Below are 19410 nucleotides of genomic sequence, written 5' to 3'. Positions count from 1 at the left end.
TTTTGATCTGTGATAATACCCTTAAACCCCGAAGACTGGTGTCTTTCAGTAGTTAGACACTGAGGATTTTTGCGGCCTTTTTCCTCTGTGTTTTAAGTGTCACCATTGTGAATTAACACTGTTTGGATTTGTTGAGCCATTTTAATAAATCTAGCCTTTTGTTATCTAAGGAATATATAGAAAGACCTGAATGTATATAAATATCATTTTGTACAATGGTGTGTTGACCCTCACCTTAGATCTGTACCGTTTTTGAAACTCTTCAGTTGCCAGGAATTTAGGTAGTGACTTCTTTTCTATCCTCCTTCTCACGATCTTCTGTATTTCAGGCAAAACAGAGGAGGGAAGAGTATCTGCAAGCATCCGTCCCCAGCCTCCACTCATTTGCATTATCTGAATAACAAAAAGAAACAGTGTTAGGATAGTTTCATAGTTTATTAAAATTTGATTAAACGCTTCTTCTAGAATTCAAAGCATTGTACAATAAAAAAGGTTCAAATATAAATAGGGAACAAACAACAAATAATGAACATAAACCTTACAAGACTGACATACTTGGTTGGGGTGGCGACATAAGAACAATAGGAAAAAAAGGGGAGAACTACAATTCGTTGAAAAAGAAAACATAAAAGGAAGGAACAATAGGAAAGATATGACAAGGTAAGTAATAATTAATAAATAAATAAAATAGGATAAATCAATGGTAGGCATCTTTATCCAAGTTTTGTTCAGCTCTAATGTGTAAGGGGAGAGAGTTCCAAATTAAAGGGGCAGTGACTGAAAACATAAGAGTATATTGGGTGCCAATTATTTTTAAGGACGAAACATTAAGAGTATGTTGAGAGGTAGATATTAAGGTTCTAGGGGGATCATATGGAATTAATAGTCTATCTATAAATGCAGGAGCATTGGTCTGTTGAGTTTTGAAAGTTATAAGAGCAATTTTATAAGTAATCCAATGTGGGATGGGCAACCAATGTGCATTCTTTAACAAAGGGGTGACATGATCAAATTTTTTTCGAACTCAGGATGATTTTGATGGCCGTATTTTGAATGAGCTGAAGACGCCTAATATCATTTTGACACAACCCTTTATATAATGAATTGTAATAATCAATTTGAGATATTATGAGGGAGTGAATTAGGATATTAAGAGAATTGGAGTCCAGAAGAGGGACCAAGGCTCTTATCATCCGGAATTTTTGACCAAAGCTATGTATTATGGAGTAAGAGGCACATTTGTCTTACTTAAATCCAGTGCTTCAGATGGAGGAAAGAGAGCAGAAATTGTTAGTCAGCGTATCTTCCTGATTTGAAGTTACAGTAGTTCTTTAAGCATGGAGTTAATTTAAGCTGTTTTGTTGGATTTTATAAAAAGAAGTTGAGTAGATGATATAGGGGGAGGGGAACAGTACATCTAAGAGACGCCCCCCCACACACACACACTGCTGGGGCGGGGGCACAGGGCAAAGTGATGATAGTCACCTCCGCCCTGTGCACAAACTTCTTTCACTACACCACTGCCCAGGAAGGAGAGACTGTGTGAAAGATAAGAAAGCATTCTAGGTGGTTTACAAAAAAACAACATTCATAATAAGTGCACATAATAACAAAACAAGATCAAATAAACATAATATAAGTATTATTAAACCATGCATAAATCTTTTCCATTATTTACATGCTTAACTGTGCACCCTACCCATACTCCATCCAGACAGTGCTTGTATTTTGGCCATTTATGTTCATTTTTGGTGCCTCAATATTTGCATCCTCTTTAGAGAATTACCCCCCTAAGATATACTGTATGCATAACTTTATACCAGCTTCAGAACATATATAAATTTGTGTGTCTTTTGGAGTGGTTCTGGGAATCTAATTTATAAATGCACATAGATGTCTTTATTGCCTTTATACAACAGGCTTAAAATAGGCACATTTTTGCTACTCAGACATAGGTACCCTCTTATAAAATTGTCTCCCATAGTTTTTCATTTTCTACAATTTGTTTTTCACTAGTGTCCCTTATCAGCAAAACTTAACTGGAAGTACAAAGCCTGTGCAGTAAATAGTGAGGCCGCGGTCAGCACCTGCCCAACATCTACACACAAGGCAGAAGCATGGGAGCACCACATCAAATGCTTTGGCATTGTAGATCCATCCCAGCTGTCAAAGCATTTAATGCAGGCTCCTGTGCTAAAAACCTGCAAACCATGCAACCCCCTCACCTGATCAGTAAGCCTGATCCCAATGAAATTCCCTCTGATGTAAGTTCACTCCCAATGGCAACCCCCACACCCCAATCAGCATCCCCCTGATGACATCTCTGCTCTGATCGGCAACTCAGACCCCAATGGCATTCTACTGACGTAAACCCACTTCACTCCCCCAATGGCATCTCCCATACTCAAATCAACATCTCTCTGATCAGCAACCCCTGACTCCGAAGACCCACACCAATCAACAATCCCAGTGATAGTATTGCCCAGCTCAATCACCAACCCCTCAATGACATTCCTCTAATGTAGGGGTTCTCAACACAGTCCTCAGGACACATCTAATCATTCAGATTTTCAGTATGCCAACAATGAATATGCATAAGTTAAATTAGCATGCACTGCCTCCATTTTATGCAAATACATTTCATGCCTATGGAAAAATTATGCCTTACCTGATAATTTTCTTTTCTTTAGGCGCAGCAGATGAATCCAGAGACTAGTTGGTTACCTCCATCTACCAGCAAGTGGAGATAAAGAATACTGACTTGAAGTGTGTCTTGGATGCCCAGCCTCTTGGTCTCCCAGTATTACTTCAGTAAAACAAATCCCCAATAAACTGCTTTCCCACACACAAAGCAGAACTCCAAGATGGGACCCTGCTATGCCCAAAGGAAAGAAAATCAGGTAAGGCATAATTTTTCCTTCCTTAGTGTTAGCAGCAGATGAATCTAGAGTATAGTGGGATGTAGCAAAGCAGTCCTTATGTAGGATGGGAAACATTCACCGCTGCCGATAGCACTGAAGCACCAAATGTGGCCTCCTTCCACACCATCACATCAATTTGGTAATGCCTAACAAATGTATGCAAAGACGACCAAGTTGCTGCTCGAAAAATTGCCTCCAAAGAGTAACAATGTCCATAAGGTCACCACCCCCTGTGTAGAACGCCGTCAGTAGTTTCTTACTGGAAAGCAGATAAGCTGACACAATAGCTTCCAAGATCTATCGCACCACAATAGCCTTGGATGCAGCACAATCCTTATTAAGACCTGAAAAAGGACAAAAAGATTATCTGTATGCCAAAAGTCATTGGTGGATTGAAGATGCTGAAGAAGAACCCAGCGAACATCCAAGAGCCATAGCAACCAAAACAGAGGCCTATAATCTTCCTCTTTGAAAGAGAGCAGAAACGCTGAGACAATTTTGGGCAAAAGTGAAGTGACCGCTCAAATAGATACTTTCACCTTAAAGAAATACTAAAACGGATCCCTACAGGACAAAGCCTGTAACTACTATTTACTTCTACTACTATTTAACATTTCTTTAGCACTGAAAGGCATATGCAGAGCTTATAATCTAGTTTGGCAGACGGGGTAGGGGAGTTCCTTGCAGAATGATAGGAAGGGCATAGGTAATTTTATGGTGAATGGGAGTTAGGAGTTGAAAGAAGCCTTGAAAAGGTGGGCTTTTAGCTTGGATTTGAATACTAGAAGAGATGGAGCCTGGTGTAATGACTCGGGCAGTCTGTTCCATGCACATGATGCAGCAAGATAAAAGGGAAGGAGTCTGGAGTTGACAGTGGAGGAGAAGAGTATGGTTAGGAGGAACTTGCCCGATAGAGTTCACAGGGGGAGGAGATCATTGGGGGAGATAGTAAGGAGAGATATTCAGGGTCTGCAGAGTGAATGCACTTGTAGGTCATTAAGAGGAGTTTGAATTGTATTTGGAAATGGATGGGGAGGCAGTGAAGTAATTTAAGGAAAGGGGTAATGCAAGTATGGTGTCTCTTGAAGAATATAAGTCATGCAACAGAATTTTGCACAGATTGGAGGGGAGAGAGATGGTTGAGAGAAAGACCTGAGAGAAGCAAATTGTAGTAATTTAAGTGAGAGATGATGAGAGTGTGGATAAGGGTTTTGGTAGTGTGCTCAGAAAAGAGAAATCAGATTTTGGTAATATTACAGAGGAAGAATAATAATAATTTATTTTTGTATACCGCTATACCAAAAAAGGTTCAAAGCTGTTCACAAGATAAAATACATACAATCAGTAAAATTGAAATAACATAATAAAAACAATCAATTAAAATTGGAATACATGAATTAAGAATCAGTTAAAATTGAAATGCATCAGCTAAGAAACAAAAGTGAGTTAAACAGTTGTAATACTAGCTTAAAAACATGTTGAACAAACAGGTCTTTAGTGTTTTCCTAAAATCAAAATAGGAAGTGGCCTCTAATATAAGTTTTCCTAGCCAAGCTTTAGCAGTTTGTTGGATCTGAGCAGAGAAAGAGAGGACTCAAAGATGTCCCCGAAATTGTGGGCTAATGGGACAGGGAGGAGGAGAGTGTTGTCCACAGAAATAGAGAAAAGGGGGAGGGGGGTTTAGGTGGAAATATAAGGAGTGCAGTCTTAGCCATATTCAGTTTAGATTACAGCAAGATATCAAAGTGACAATATCAGACAGGCAGGCTGAGATTCAGGTCTCAATTCCTATAGAGATATCTGGTGTGGAGAGCTAGATTTGTGAGTCACCAGCATAGAGGTGATACTGAAAACCATGAGAGGAGAACAGTGCACTGAGAGAGTGGGCATATATGGAGAAAAGGAGAGGTCCAAAGACAGAGCCCTGATGTATACCAATTGACAGTGGGATAGCAGCAGAGGAGGATCCCCTATTGCATATGCTGAAAGTGTGATGAGAGATATAGGAAGAAAACTGGGAGAGAACAGAACCCTGGAATCACAGTGAGGACAGCATTTGAGAAGCAACAATATCGAAAGCAGCAGACAGATCCAGAAGGATGAGGATAGAGTAGAGTTCTTTGGATCTGGCCAGGAACATGTTGTTAGAGACTTTAGCAAGGGCAGTTTCCATAGAATGGAGTAGGTGAAAGCCTGATTGGTCAAAAATAGCTTGAAATGAAAAGAAGTCCAGACAATGGCAGTGAACAGCATGTTCAAATAGCTTCTTTAAGAAGGGGAGGAGGGAGATGGGGCAATAGTTGAAGGGAGATGTGAGGTTTTTTGAGGAGAGATGTAAGTTTGGCATGTTTGAAGACATTGGGAATAGTTGCATTGGAGACTGAAAGGTCAAGGATATGACAAATAGGGGAGATGACAGTGGGAGAGATAGAGTCAAGTAGGTGGGTGGGAATCATATCAGAAGAGCAGATAGTGGGTTTGGAGGAGAGAAGATGTGCAGTTTCCTCTACAGCAGGGGTGTCCAACCTTTTGGCTTCCCTGGGCCTGAGCAGTAGTGGCTCGTGGCCAGTAGGGTGTGATGTCTATGGGACGGTAATGGAATGGATGTCAGGACATGATAGTGCAGTATTTGGTGGAATTTTTCTACAAAAGCGCCTGCTTTTCGTATGATTTTGGGTAACTCTAGTTAGATACAAGCATATGTGTTAATTAAGGCCACACCCAATAGAAGCGTACGAAAAATTGGTGAATAAAAATCTGAATATGGATGCAGCCAAGGCCAGAAAAACACACTACAGATTAATATTAAGGAAAAGCATAATAATATTCTTTTTATGTACTTTGCTATTAGGCTAGATCATGAAGGAAATCAGGATATACATGGACTCCATTTTGTTCTCTGTCTTTCTGTGTCTTCTGCTTGGCTTTACTCCATTTTGTGTTCAGCCTGTGTCCCTTTTGTTTAGTTTTCCCACTTCTAGCCTCGTGGTTCTAATTGATACCAGATGTGCCTTAGGCTGGTTAGGAAGAGCATATTAGATTACGTATCCCAACCTGAGATATAACATGCATTAAATATGAATGAAATACATGGTATGAATAGATGAATGATGGGGCCCCCAAGTATGAATGGATTGTGAAAGAATTTGTACTTAAAGTGAAATGTATTATATAAAAAGAATACTAAGGAAAAATCCTAAACACAACATCTGGAAATGGTTAAGTTAGAATCAGAGACCTGTAGCAGTCTCCAGCATAGGAAGGCTTCTGTGTGAGTATCAGTGAAATTTGAAGCTGTCAGCTCAGGGAGAGGGGGAAACAGCCCCTCCTTCTCCTTTTTCTCTAAGGCTGACAGGGAGGGCTGAGAATTTCTCAGCACTTAACAAATGCAGGTTCTCTTACTATACCTTTTGTGAAAAGGACAAAAAGAATATTGGATATGTAATAAAATGTTAATGTATATTCAAGAATGAATGTAAACAAAAAAATTATGATTTCTGAAACTTTTAAACATGTAAAGGAATTTTCTTTGTCTGAATTTAAAGATCACCTGTTTTTGGTTGGCCCACGGCCAATGATGTCACACTGGACTAAAGGTATATAATGGGGAGCTTCGAAGTATTGAGATGAGATCATTATCAGAAGGCTAGCATTTTGGCAACTATAACGACCTCCCGCTAACACAACTAGTCTTTTGAGTTCCATGATGGAAAAATAAAAGCAATAAATAAATAATTATATTTTGGTAAATCTTGCGTTATGCGTCATTTTCCACGTTTTTTGTTATTTTGCACACTTTGAGTGAAAGCTAGCAGCTTAATTGGCAATTGTAGCTTTATGAGTGCACTGGCGTCCAATTAACCATGCTCAGGCCGCATTGGCAGAAAAAAATTCTTCTGGGGCCGCACAAACATTAACACTAGCCGATGAGCAAAAAAAAGGTTGAGCAGGTCCCAAATTTGTAATCACTAATATAGAAGATGTACGTATCTAATAATAAACCTTCATTAAAGGGACACTGTGGAGAGGAACCCAAAAAAGCAGTAGAAACATAGAAAGATGATGGCAGATAAGGGCCATAGCCCATCAAGTCTGCCCACACTATTTACCCACCCTCTTAAATCTACTGACCCCCTAAAGAATAATTGTAATTATACTGTCACTCTACTGACCCGCTCATTTAGTCCTAGTGACCCTATCCCTTGGCATGACCTCGTAGGGATCCCACATAGGTATCCCATTTGTTCTTGAAGTCTGAGATGCTGCGCGCCTCGACCACCTGCACTGGAAGCTCGTTCCAATGCTCAATCACTCTCTCCGTGAAGAAGTATTTCCTGGTGTCTCCACGGAACTTCCCTCCCCTGAGCTTGAGCGGATGTCCTCTTGTGGTCGAGGGTCCCCTGAGAAGAAAGATATCATCTTCCACCTCTACCCGTCCCGTGATGTACTTAAATGTCTCAATCATGTCTCCCCTCTCCCTACGCTCCTCGAGAGTGTAGAGCTGCAATTTGCTCAGTCTTTCTTCGTACGGGAGACCCTTTAGCCCCGAGACCATCCTGGTGGCCATCCGCTGAACCGATTCAACTCTGAGCACATCCTTACGGTAATGTGGCCTCCAGAATTGAACACAGTATTCCAGATGCGGTCTCACCATGGCTCTGTACAGTGGCATCATGACTTCAGGTTTCCTGTTGACGAAGCTTCTCTTGATACAGCCTATCATTTGCCGTGCTTTAGATGAAGCCTTCTCCACTTGAGTGGATGCTTTCATGTCAGCACTGATGATTACTCCTAAGTCTCGTTCTGCCGTAGTCCTGGCTAAAGTTTCTCCATTCAGGGTGTAAGTTCTGCAAGGATTTCCGTTGCCGAGATGCATGACCTTACATTTCTTGGCATTGAAGCCCAGCTGCCAGATCAAGGACCAACTTTCTAAAGTACGCAGGGTAATGTTTACCCTGACTGAGTGATCCTCCACGTGTAGCGCTGACAGTGGGAGCAGCCACAGGCTTCCCCATCCCCACTCTGATGAGCAGGGATGCACGCTCCTGGTTCTCCCATTCACTTCTATTACAGCAACGGTGAGCCTCTTCTGAGATAATCCTCATCAGAGCGGGGATGCTGAATCAGCTGTCAGCAGCACACGTGGAGAATCGTTTAATCAGGGTAAATATTACTGCTTTTTGGGGCCTCCCACTTTAAGCTTAGGCTCCCTCAAAATGAATATCTCCCCTGCTGTGGTTAGTAGGGATTACCAAGCCTCACCAACTAACGGCCACCTCCTCCCCCTCCAACTTCCCAAGTTCTGCAGCTGGCAGCAATATTGCAGAGTGGCTGTCTTCCCTCCTCCCTGCCCTCTCCCCCTTGGCATTCATGTAGTCCTGTGTCACTGGATACTAACAACTCAGCAGCAATTTCTCTCACCTGTGGAACCAACTACCTACTCCGATCAGGTCACTGGACTCGCTAATGGCCTTTCAGAGAGAACATAAGAATTGCCACTGCTGGGTCAGACCGGTGGTCCATTGTGCCCAGCAGTTTGCTTACGTGGCAGCCCCCAGGTCAAAGACCAGTACTTTAATGAGTCCAGCCTCACCTACGTATGTTCCAGTTTATCAGGAACTTGTCCAACTTTGTCTAGAGATCCCTGGAGGGTGTTTTCCCCTATAACAGACTTTCAACTTTAGAGAATGCCCTCTCGTTCTCCCTACCTTGGAGAGGGTGAACAATCTGTCTTTATTTGCTAAGTCTATTCCCTTCAGTATTTTGAATGTTTCGATCATGTCCCCTCTCAGTCTCCTCTTTTCAAGGGAGAAGAGGCCCAGTTTCTCCAATCTCCAATCTCACTGTACGGCAACTCCTCCAGCTCCTTAACCATTTTAGTCGCTCTTCTCTGGACCCTTTCGAGTAGTACCGTGTCCTTCTTCATGGATGGCGACCAGTGCTGGAAGCAGTACTCCAGATGAGGGCGCACCATGGCCCATTACAGCGGCATGATAACCTTCTCCAATCTGTTCGTGATCCCTTTCTTTATCATTCCTAGCATTCTGTTTGCACTTTTCGCCGCCGCTGCACATTGCGCGGACGGCTTCATCGACTTGTCGATCAGAACTCCCAAGTCTCTTTCCTGGGAGGTCTCTCCATGTACCGGCCTGGACAACCTGTATTCATGCATGAGATTTTTGTTACCAACATGCATCAATTTACATTTATCTGTTGAACCTCATTTGCCATGTCGATGCCCATTTCTCGAGCTTGATTATGTCACGTTGCAGATCTTCGCAATCTCCCTGTGTCTTCACTACTCTGAATAACTTCATATTGTCCGCAAATTTAATCACCTCACTCGTCGTACCAATGTCCAGACCATTTATAATGATGTTGAAGGGCACGGGTCCAAGCACTGAGCACTGTGGCACCCCACTGGTAATGCTCTTCCAGTCTGAGTATTGTCCATTTACCACCACTCTCTGTTTCCTGTGCTCCAGCCAGTTTTTAATCCACATGAGTATTTCACCATTGATTCCATGGCTCACAATTTTCTGAAGTAGTCGTTCCTTTTTACCAAATATTCTGACTCCTTGTAAACTGACCCCTTTGAAAGCAACTATCTGTATCCTCTTGTCCCTATAAAGTTAGGAAACCTTATATGCTTCTATTAGTATCCCCCCTCTTCCTTTATAGTTATTTTGTCCTCTGTAGTCCCTGTCTTTAACTTCATGTCCTCATCCTACACTGTGAATGTCCTTTTGTAACCCGTTCTGAGCTGTTGGGAGGACGGGATAGAAATCTAAATAAATAAATTCCCCACTGCCTCACAATTTCAAAATGGTGGCTGTGACTCATAGCAGTATTCATTTATTTAAAAAATTTCTATCCCACTTATCAACTAAGCGGGTAACAGTTGGTACCTACACAAAAGTAACAAACGTTATATATCCATTAATACATTATCAAATAAAAACTCTTATTAAAAGCCACCATCTTATCTTCAAATCACATAGGAGTGCTTTGTTAGCTACTAGTATCCAAATGATTAAGTAAGGAAGAATCTCACAAATATGGAGGTCTTTAACAATTTCTTGAAAAATTTAACATCTATACATACTCTTAGAGATTCTTTCATTAAGTTTCAAAGTCTTGAGCCTGCCACCAATACAGCTGCTATACTGGGGGGGGGGGGGGGGGGGGGGGTTTGTAATGTACTTCCTGATTCTTTTCTTCAATTAATATAATCTAATTGAAATCTTGGATTTATATACTGTGTCATCTCCCCAAAAGGAGATCGAACTGGTTCACATAAAAATCGATAATCAAAGTGAAAGTAGTTAGATTAGAGAGAATAATAATAAACTTTAGTCTTATATACCACCCTGCCATAAGTTCTGAGCGGTTTCCATGAAGAAGACTGTACATTCAGTGAAGTATATAATCAATAAAAATAAAAATACATAGGATTTCACTATTTTTTAAATAATTTAGTCTTTAGCAACTTTCTAAAAGCATAGTATGATTCAGCTTGGGGTATAAGGGAACTCAACCAAGAATTCATTTTCCCTGCTTGGAAATTTCTTGTATTGAACAAATTTTACAGATGGGTACATGAACATGTTATTGTTTCGAGTGCTCCTAGTGGAATTATATAGTTTAAACTGCGAGGAAATATATTCCGGGGCTGAGCCAAACAATGCCTTAAAACAAATACGACCAAATTTAAACAAAATTCTTGCCTCAAAAGGCAGCTAGTGCAGCCGTTGATAAAAGGGACTTACATGGTCAAACTTTTTCAGCCCAAAAATAAAATGAAGACCCTCATCCAACATCTTAGAGAAAAGATAACTAATTTTCCTTAGAACAATTTTCTAAGAATTGTTGAAATAACAGGTTTTCATAGATTTACGGAAAATCTAGAAGAAGCGTTCTGACACAAGAGGAAATCCCATACTGCTCTACAAGCTTAAGTCTCTTATACAACTACCCTGTTGCAAATACATTTCTAGAAGGTAGAAGAGTATATGTTTAGATCAGTGCATTTGAAAAAATCTAGTATTTTGTAAAGACTAAGGGCCCCTTTTATTAAGCTGAATTAGAGATTTTTATCGTGAGCCGGCATCAAAGCACTTACCTCGATGGCCCACGCTAAAACCCTCTAATGCAGCTTGATAAAAGGGGATGGGGGATAAGTCTTTTCTTAAGTACAGGGCAATGAAAAAAATTTTTGTTTGATGAACAGCTGTACCTACAATCAATGGTGTCCCTATTGATAGCATGTTTGCTCCTTCTATTGCAAATTTGTACATGTCTCATTTTGAAAAAGCTTGGATTGATTGTTTCCCCTTTAAAGAAAGGATTCATTCCTGGTGTTGGTATACAGACAATGTGGTTTTTGCTTTGGACAAGAACTTTGGATAAGCTTGTACACTGGTTTAATAATTGTGACAGTACCTTTGGCGGGATGGGAAGCCAAAGAAGCCAAGGGGAAACGTAAAACAACATGTACTTTTATGAAAGTGTGGGGGTCCTTATTTAGTGGGTGCAGTTTATTAAGTAATGAATTGTGAGGGTGGGGAAGGGGAAGGAGAGGGTTGAGATGGGAATGGGGGGATACTGTTTGCGGCTACAGTGAAGATTGGTAAGAAGGGGGGATTGTGTACACTAGAGGGGAAATATTTGTTGTTTAGTACATTCTGTTTGGGGGATTGAATAATAATTCACCTATTAAGGGAATGTGATTCTTTTGGTAGAAACAGTTGCAGATGTTGTGTTTGCTTGGTTGTACAGAACCTGACAAGCTTGTAGTGGCACTAATTCGGGGACCCTAAGGAACAGGGCCTAGGATTGTTGTTTGCTGCAGTTATGAAGTGGCCTTCTATTTTGCTCCTGCTGATATCTAAGGACTGGGCTATAGGGAGAGGGGAGGGAGATGGGGAGTTGGGGAACATTAATGTTAAAATGGATTGATGACTAGACACACTTGTTAGTAGCCTTGGTGTTGTCTTCTGGATGTACCGTACTGTTGAAAGTGTACTGTGACTGTTGTTTTGTGGTAATTCTTTGTCATCAATAAAAATGTCATCAATAATAATAATTGTGACAGTAATATTCAATTTGTAGAGCATTTTTCCTATTTGAAAATCAATTAATTGGATATTGAGATTTTTCAACAAGAAGAATGTTTTGTGACAAAAACTTCAGAAATGTACAGATAGAAACACTTTTCTTGCATATTTCAATTGTCACCCTAGATATCTCAAAGACAGCGTACCATATTTGCAGATATTAAGATTGAGGAGAATCTATTCTATGTATAAAATTTTAAAAAGCAAGTTTGTGAATTGATGGTAAGATCTGAGCATAGAGGATATCCCAAAAATTAAGAGTGCAGTATAATAACTGTGATTTGCTACTTTCTGCACAAAAGTGTGCAGGAACATTTGAAGACCTGACAACTCGCGTTTCAAAATTTTCAATCCGTGGAACTACAGTGGCAAATATCAACAAATGGGCAATTGTTCTGCTTCATCCTTTGTTTAAAGAGATTCCATCAATGATTGTTTTTTCCTAGGATAAACATTTGAAGGATATTTTGAGCCCGGCAAAGTAAATCAGGTGTTAGATTAACAAAATCTGGAATTTTGGGGTACTTCTTAAATACAGCGTTTACAGTGTGTGTGCCATTAGCATATGTGCAGTTGAAAGATTTCATAAATTCTGTTGATGATAAGAAGTATGAGTTGACAACTTTTTCTAACTGCCGGTCAAATTGTGCAATATGTGCAGTGCAGTGTCCTTATAACATGCTATATATTGGGATGACAACGCAATCTTTCAAAATCAGGATGTTGGAACATAAATCAAACATAAGAAGGAGACATGTGCAAGGACTTTTGATTCTCCATTGTGAGCAAGCTAGCCACAAATCAGAAGATTTAAGATGCTTCATTATTGACAAAAAGCCATTTTTCTTTGAATGCCTAAACAGAATGGATGTGATGCCAGTAGGTATGAGGTTAAAGTATTGGTGTCTGACATAATCAGCACCATTTTAAACATTAGGATCAAGAAGTGCATTATTGGTGGTATTAGGCACAGGGAATTACCCTGGTTGTATCCTCTAACACTGACCCTACTGTCAGTTGTCCAACATCGTCTAAGTCAGTGGTTCCCAATCCTGTCCTGAAGGACCACCAGGCCAATCGGGTTTTCAGGCTAGCCCTAATGAATATGCATGGAGTAGATTTGCATGCCTGCCACTTCCATTATATGCAAATCTCTCTCATGCATACTCATTAGGCTAGCCTGAAAACCCGATTGGCCTGGTGGTCCTCCAGGACAGGGTTGGGAACCACCGGTCTAAGTCAATGTCTGACAAACTTTTTGAAGGCACGGCACACTAAACTTGGGGCCTTGGCTGGAGGGCCTCCAGATATGCGCGGACGTCAACATAATGAGGTTATGCGCATGTGTCCTGAGCTTGCTAATCCTGGGAGGAGAGGCGCCGGCGAGGAGGAGAGGTGCCAGTGCTGGCTGATTGCCTACAGCAGTGGTTCCCAAACCCTGTCCTGGGGGACCTCCAGCCAGTCGGGTTTTCAAGGTATCCTTAATGAATATGCATGAGAGAGATTTGCATACCTGTCGCTTCCATTATATGCAAATCTCTCTCATGCATATTCATTAGGGATATCTTGAAAACCCGACTGGCTGGGGGTCCCGCAGGACAGGGTTTGGGAACCACTGGCCTACAGCTTGTGCCTTTCACGAGAGGCACATCCAGTAGCTAGTCAGCTGGAGACGGCACCTCTCCTCCTTCCCAGCATCTCGTGGCACACCCTGAATCTCGCCATGGCACACAGTTTGCGATACACTGATCTAAGTGAAAAGGCACTTAATATCATAGTAAACAGAATATTTCCTTTTAGACCAAATGTTAACTAAAGACCCTATTAACTTTGTTACTATTTTTAGTTTTTAAAAATCACATATTCTTTGCTAAACTAAGTAGACTAAATCTGGTCTAGCAGTCAAATTCCTTAACATTTATCATGTGGCATTAAAAAAAATTTCCTTTTGTATTTACAACCCAATAAGAACCCAAAAGGGCTTTTCTCATTTGATTCTCATGTACTGTGAAGCAGTTTTAAACTGCAGTAAAAATGTACCAATATAACACAGAAAACCTTTTGCTTTTATTTTATATTGTTACCTGGTCCTGCTCCTCCTTTGAAGCTGGACTATTGGGTCCAAAGAAGTAATTTTTATTTAGATACTTCGTTTTGATTTGTTTGGACATTTCTTCCCTTCCCTCTATGTCCGTGTGTGACATTCTTCTGAAGTTCTCAATTGCCTCCCAGCATTTTAGATCCGTTCTATCAGTAGTACACAAAGGTTAAGTACCTTTCATAATGCATAGTTAAGTGCAACACTGACTGTCCCTTTATCAGGGAAATCCAAACAGATGTATAGATCAAAAAGAAGCTAGTGAGGAGTATTAAAATGACCTGAGATGATTTTAGTACCTTACTGCATAACATCGTTTCTGTAATAGTATAAAAACAACAAACAAAAAAAAGCTCCAATTACAGCTCTTAGGATACATTAAGACAGATTTTAGAAAGGACATGTAGAGGAGAATTCAAATGTCCAATTCAGGATGTGTGGCAATTCCATTCTGTTTACAAGAGACCCTGTCAAACATAAAGCTTCTTATAAAATAGGACCAGGTCTGCATGTTCAAGCCCTCCTCATCCAGAGGAAGCGGTGATTTTAGAAAGCTGGATGTAGGAAAAAATGTGTACTCCTCCTTCCCCATAGAAGAGCAACTTTCTAAAATTACTGCTTCCTACCCCAGTGCCACCTTGCCCAACCCTTTCAACATTACCACCAAACTCCCACCCCAATATCACAATCAAGCATCTCTAGTACCACAACCAAGCCCCTCCTGACACCCCTCCCAAGTGGCCACTATGTGTGGGCATGTCTGACACATGGCAACCTTCTCAACTCAATCCTACCCTGGGCCCAAGGCCCTCAAATGGCTTGGGATAGAAGCCTCCCATCCACCCAATCCCTGGGCTTATCAGGAATCACCAGTGTCTAGAAGAATGGGAGTGATGCCCACCTCACATTTTACCAAGCCTGATCTGTAGCTGTAATATTGCAATATCACTGCTTGAGGTCTTTGCAGCCACTTTGGAGACCTGGCAACCATGAGGCAGGATTTAATTGGCATCACTCCACAAGCAAGCCCAGGGACTGCAACAGAGAGGGAGCTGATGTCCACACAAGGGTGAATTGGTTGGGGGTCTCTTGGGGGGTGGGGCTGGTTGTGATGATTGTGGAGTTTTGAGAAGGAAGTTATTGTAGTGTTTTGGCAAGACTTGGTGTGGTGTCAGAGAGGGTTGAAGAAGCTGGCATTGGGATGGGGAATGATGGGGAAGGCATTATGGGGACTGGTGTCATTAGAATTTAAAGCTGTTCCTAGAGTAGGCACTTAGACATACCTTGAAGCAGGTGTAAATTCCAACATCCAGGTTTCCTAATGCAGATGTGGATTTCCTATGTCCCACCCAGACCATTCCCTTTCTTTGCCCTCCCCACACCCTCTTGCCATCTAGATGTACTCAGCTTACCCATGAGTAAAAGGTCCCATGTTCTAAAATGGAATTTAAACGAACTGGAATATTTAAATGTCTGGGCCTTTTTAGGTGTTGTAATGCTTCCATTTAGATGTGGGAATGCTTCTAGAAACCAGTAGAACATCATGGCCCTATGCAAGACTTCAGATGACATTTTAAGGAAACCCCCCAAATCAAAAATTGATATAAAATATCTGACTCAGATTTTTCAGAAAATCTGAAGTCAGATCAATGATTCTATGAAATCCTTATTAGAGTTTTCAACTTTTCCCTCATAATAGCTTTGGTAACATATTCTTGCTTTGAAGAAATTTGCAGATCTCTACACATCAATCATCTGGTAAACCAGAAGAGGACCTAACAAAGAAGGGTAAGTCATGTTCATAGAATGATATGAAATTACTGAACAAGTACTTCATGTTCAAAGGAACATTTTTGGAACTATATTTTCTGTGAGTTAGAAATTCTCCACATGTTTAAGATTTATGTGATTTCATATAGGTGTTGCTTTCTGAAACTTTGCAAGTATATTAAAACAATTTAAAACTCTCTTATTAACAATAATGCATCTTCTTGTTTCTTCTAGAGCTTAGATTTACATTGCTGGCAGAGGCAGGAAGAGAACCCAACCATCAATCCTCTCTCTCCTGCCTAGCAAAAATGTTTGTGTGCCTCTTTTAGCCAGGCTTTACAATCATGCATATACTGCAATGCATCTAACACAATAATGTTATCCTATTTTGTCAATGTACCTATGTAGTTTGAAGCTTCTCTTCTAATACCTGTAATAAAATAGTTGCCAAATTTCTTTCTTTGTCACTGCTCCAGATCGTATTACCTATAAGGTCCAGATTTGCACCTCCTGATTCCTGAGCACCCATACAGGGGACAAAGTCCCATCCCAGGCCCCCTAAGTACCATAAGGAGTTAACTTGATATGCTACCTCCATCAGTAGATTATTTTAAGCATCTACCATCCTTGCATTAAAGACATACTAACTGCTTATTTTCAACATTCTTCCTTACAGCATATCATGTCACTTTGTCCTTCAATTTTCCTTTTTATGAAAAATTTAACTTTCCAAACTTTTACTGAAAACTGTCAAATATTGAATAAACTGTAAAATATTGAATAGAAACATAATGGCAGATAAAGGCAACTTGTCTGCCCATCTGCAGTAACCATTATCTCTTTCTCTCTCTCCGAGAGATCCCACGTGCCTATCCCAGACCCTCTTGAAATCAGACACAGTCTCTGTCTCCACCACTTCTTCCAGGAGACTGTTCCACGCAACTACCACCCTTTCTGTAAAAAAGTATTTCCTTAGATTACTCTGGAGCCTATCGCCTCTTAATTTCATTGTATGCCTTCTCATTCCAGAGCTTCCTTGCAAATGAAAGAGACTTGACTCATGCGCATTTACATTATGTAAGTATTTAAACATCTCTATCATATCTCCTTTCCTCCAAAGTATACAGATTGAGAGCTTTAAGTCTGTCCCCATATTCATAGGCAGCGGAATGCTTTTTTGTTGGTAAGGGGAGGCCCACAAACTGCCCCAGACCCCGCCCCCATAATAGTACTAATTGTAATACCATTTTTTTCATTCATTTTTCATATATACACACAATATAATCTTATTAATAATACATAATGGTTAACCACAAAATTAAATTACACAAAGCACACTGTACATATGCTTCTCAACATTCATTCCTACCAGAACACAGATAACCCCTATGCAAATACGGGACCACAAACTAAAAGTAATAATATATTTAAACGAAACCCTAAGATTCAAGACTCTACATGCAATACAACCCCAGAGAAATAGAAACAAATGCATTTCTTCCTTAACAGTGCAAAATATAGACAGCAGATATAAATTCCCAAAATTGGCACAATTCAATCACTAAATTGAAAATAAAATCATTTCCCCTACCTTTGTTTTGGTGATTTTGGTTTTCAAACTATCTTTCCCAGTCTCTGGCTGCACTTTCTTCTGTCTGTGCTCTTAACTGTGTATCCAGGGCCACTTTATCCATTTGCTGTTTTTCTCTCCTTCACCTTCTGCCATACATTCATCTTTAATACACACCAAAAAACTGGCCTTATAAATAGTAAACCAGTGAAGGGTGATCAAACAAAATTATAAGGAAGCTCAGAGATTTGAAACTCTGAAGGGAAGGTTTTGAGGCCTCCCTTAGGGAAAGAGTTTACCTTCCAGTCATAGTCCTCTTATGAAAAATGTTTAATCACTCCTTCAAAGGTATTATGCAAAAAACCACTTCAAGAAACTTCAGAAAATGTCCAAACAAGGTACTGGTTTTAAACTTGCAATTGTCACTGCACCTGTGGCAAGTTCTAACAGGTTTACTTAACTTATAAGCAGGTTTGAAGGGGTCCCAACGCGGCCCTGTTTCGATCCCTGCTTCAGGGGACCCAATTGCTGATTCTCTAAACAGGTTCCATTACTTTCATGCTGGTAAAATTTTCTGTGGTGACATACAGCTGAAGAAACTGCTGCTGGAACAAAGTGCTTTCTAAATCTTGAAACCGCCAGGCACTTTGTTCCAGCAGAAGTTTCTTCAGCTGCATGTCACCACAGCAAATTTTACCAGCATGAAAGTAATGGAACCTGTTTAGAGAATCAGCAATCGGGTCCCCTGAAGCAGGGATCGAAACGGGGCCGCGTTGGGACCCCTTCAAACCTGCTTATAAGTTAAGTAAACCTGTTAGAACTTGCCACAGGTGCAGTGACAATTGCAAGTTTAAAACCAGTACCTTGTTTAGACATTTTCTGAAGTTTCTTGAAGTGTTTTTTTGCATAATACCTTTGAAGGAGTGATTAAACATTTTTCATAAGAGGACTATGACTGGAAGGTAAACTCTTTCCCTAAGGGAGGCCTCAAAACCTTCCCTTCAGAGTTTCAAATCTCTGAGCTTCCTTATAATTTTGTTTGATCACCCTTCACTGGTTTACTATTTATAAGGCCAGTTTTTTGATGTGTATCATAGCTTTCTCTGGCTTTGAGTTTACAAACTCTATATCCCTGAAAGTATTTCAGCAAATACATTCATCTTTAGCATTAACTTTTAACATTCAACTTTCATCCATTTTTCTGCTTTCTTCTCAAAATCTACTTTTCCTGCCTTCCCTTCCCATCTATCCATGTGTACCATCTCCTCCCTCTTTCTTATCCCCTCCTCCCATCTATCCATAAGAAGCATTTCTTCTTATCTCTTCCCTGCTGCACCCATTGCACCATCTCCTCCCTCTGTCTCCCCTTTCCCTCCATCCCTATGCACCATCTCATCCCTTTCCCATGGTCAGACATCTGTCTTCCCCCTCCCCCCCCCTTTCTCCTCTCTTTCCCAGAGCCTGGAATCTCTCTCCTCTCCCACCCTCTTCCTGAGGTCTAACATCTCTCTCCTCTCCTTTCTGCCATCTCTCTCTCCCCTCCTTCCCTTCCATTCTGTGGTCTGGCATCTCTCTCTCTCTCTCTCCTTCCCATTCCAGTGGTCTGATATCTCTCTCTCTCTCTCCTTCCCATTCCAGTGGTCTGATATCTCTCCCTTCTTTGGGTCATCTCTCCTCCCTCCCAGTGTAACATTTCTCCATCCCTCCTCTTCATCACTATCATGTCCAACAATTCTTCCTCTTTCTTCCTTTCCCCATATAGATCTCTCTTTCCCTCTCATGCCACACACCTATGTCCAACAATTCTCCATTTCTTTTCCCTTCCCCACCAGCAGCATTTCTTTATCTCCCTTCCCACTACTCCACCTATGCAGCATCTCGCTTTTCCTCCTTTTCTAGCCCTCCCAACCCTCTCCCAGAATGTGCAGTATCTGT

General features: G+C 40.8%; 1 protein-coding gene across 3 annotated transcripts in view; it reads right to left on the bottom strand.

Moving 5' to 3' along the window:
* RGS22 (regulator of G protein signaling 22) overlaps positions 1-19410 on the bottom strand; it is a 475118-nt gene that overhangs the window by 155750 nt on the left and 299958 nt on the right. For all 3 annotated transcript variants that reach the window (XM_033934655.1, XM_033934656.1, XM_033934657.1), the window contains 2 exons: positions 14122-14284; positions 235-393 (listed from right to left, as the gene is read on the bottom strand). In XM_033934655.1, coding sequence (XP_033790546.1) covers positions 235-393; positions 14122-14284 — 322 coding nt within the window. The remainder of the gene's footprint in view (positions 1-234; positions 394-14121; positions 14285-19410) is intronic.

The sequence above is a fragment of the Geotrypetes seraphini genome, chromosome 2, assembly GCF_902459505.1.
Source record: "Geotrypetes seraphini chromosome 2, aGeoSer1.1, whole genome shotgun sequence".
Taxonomy (NCBI): domain Eukaryota; kingdom Metazoa; phylum Chordata; class Amphibia; order Gymnophiona; family Dermophiidae; genus Geotrypetes; species Geotrypetes seraphini.
This window is presented reverse-complemented; position numbering and strand designations above follow the sequence as displayed.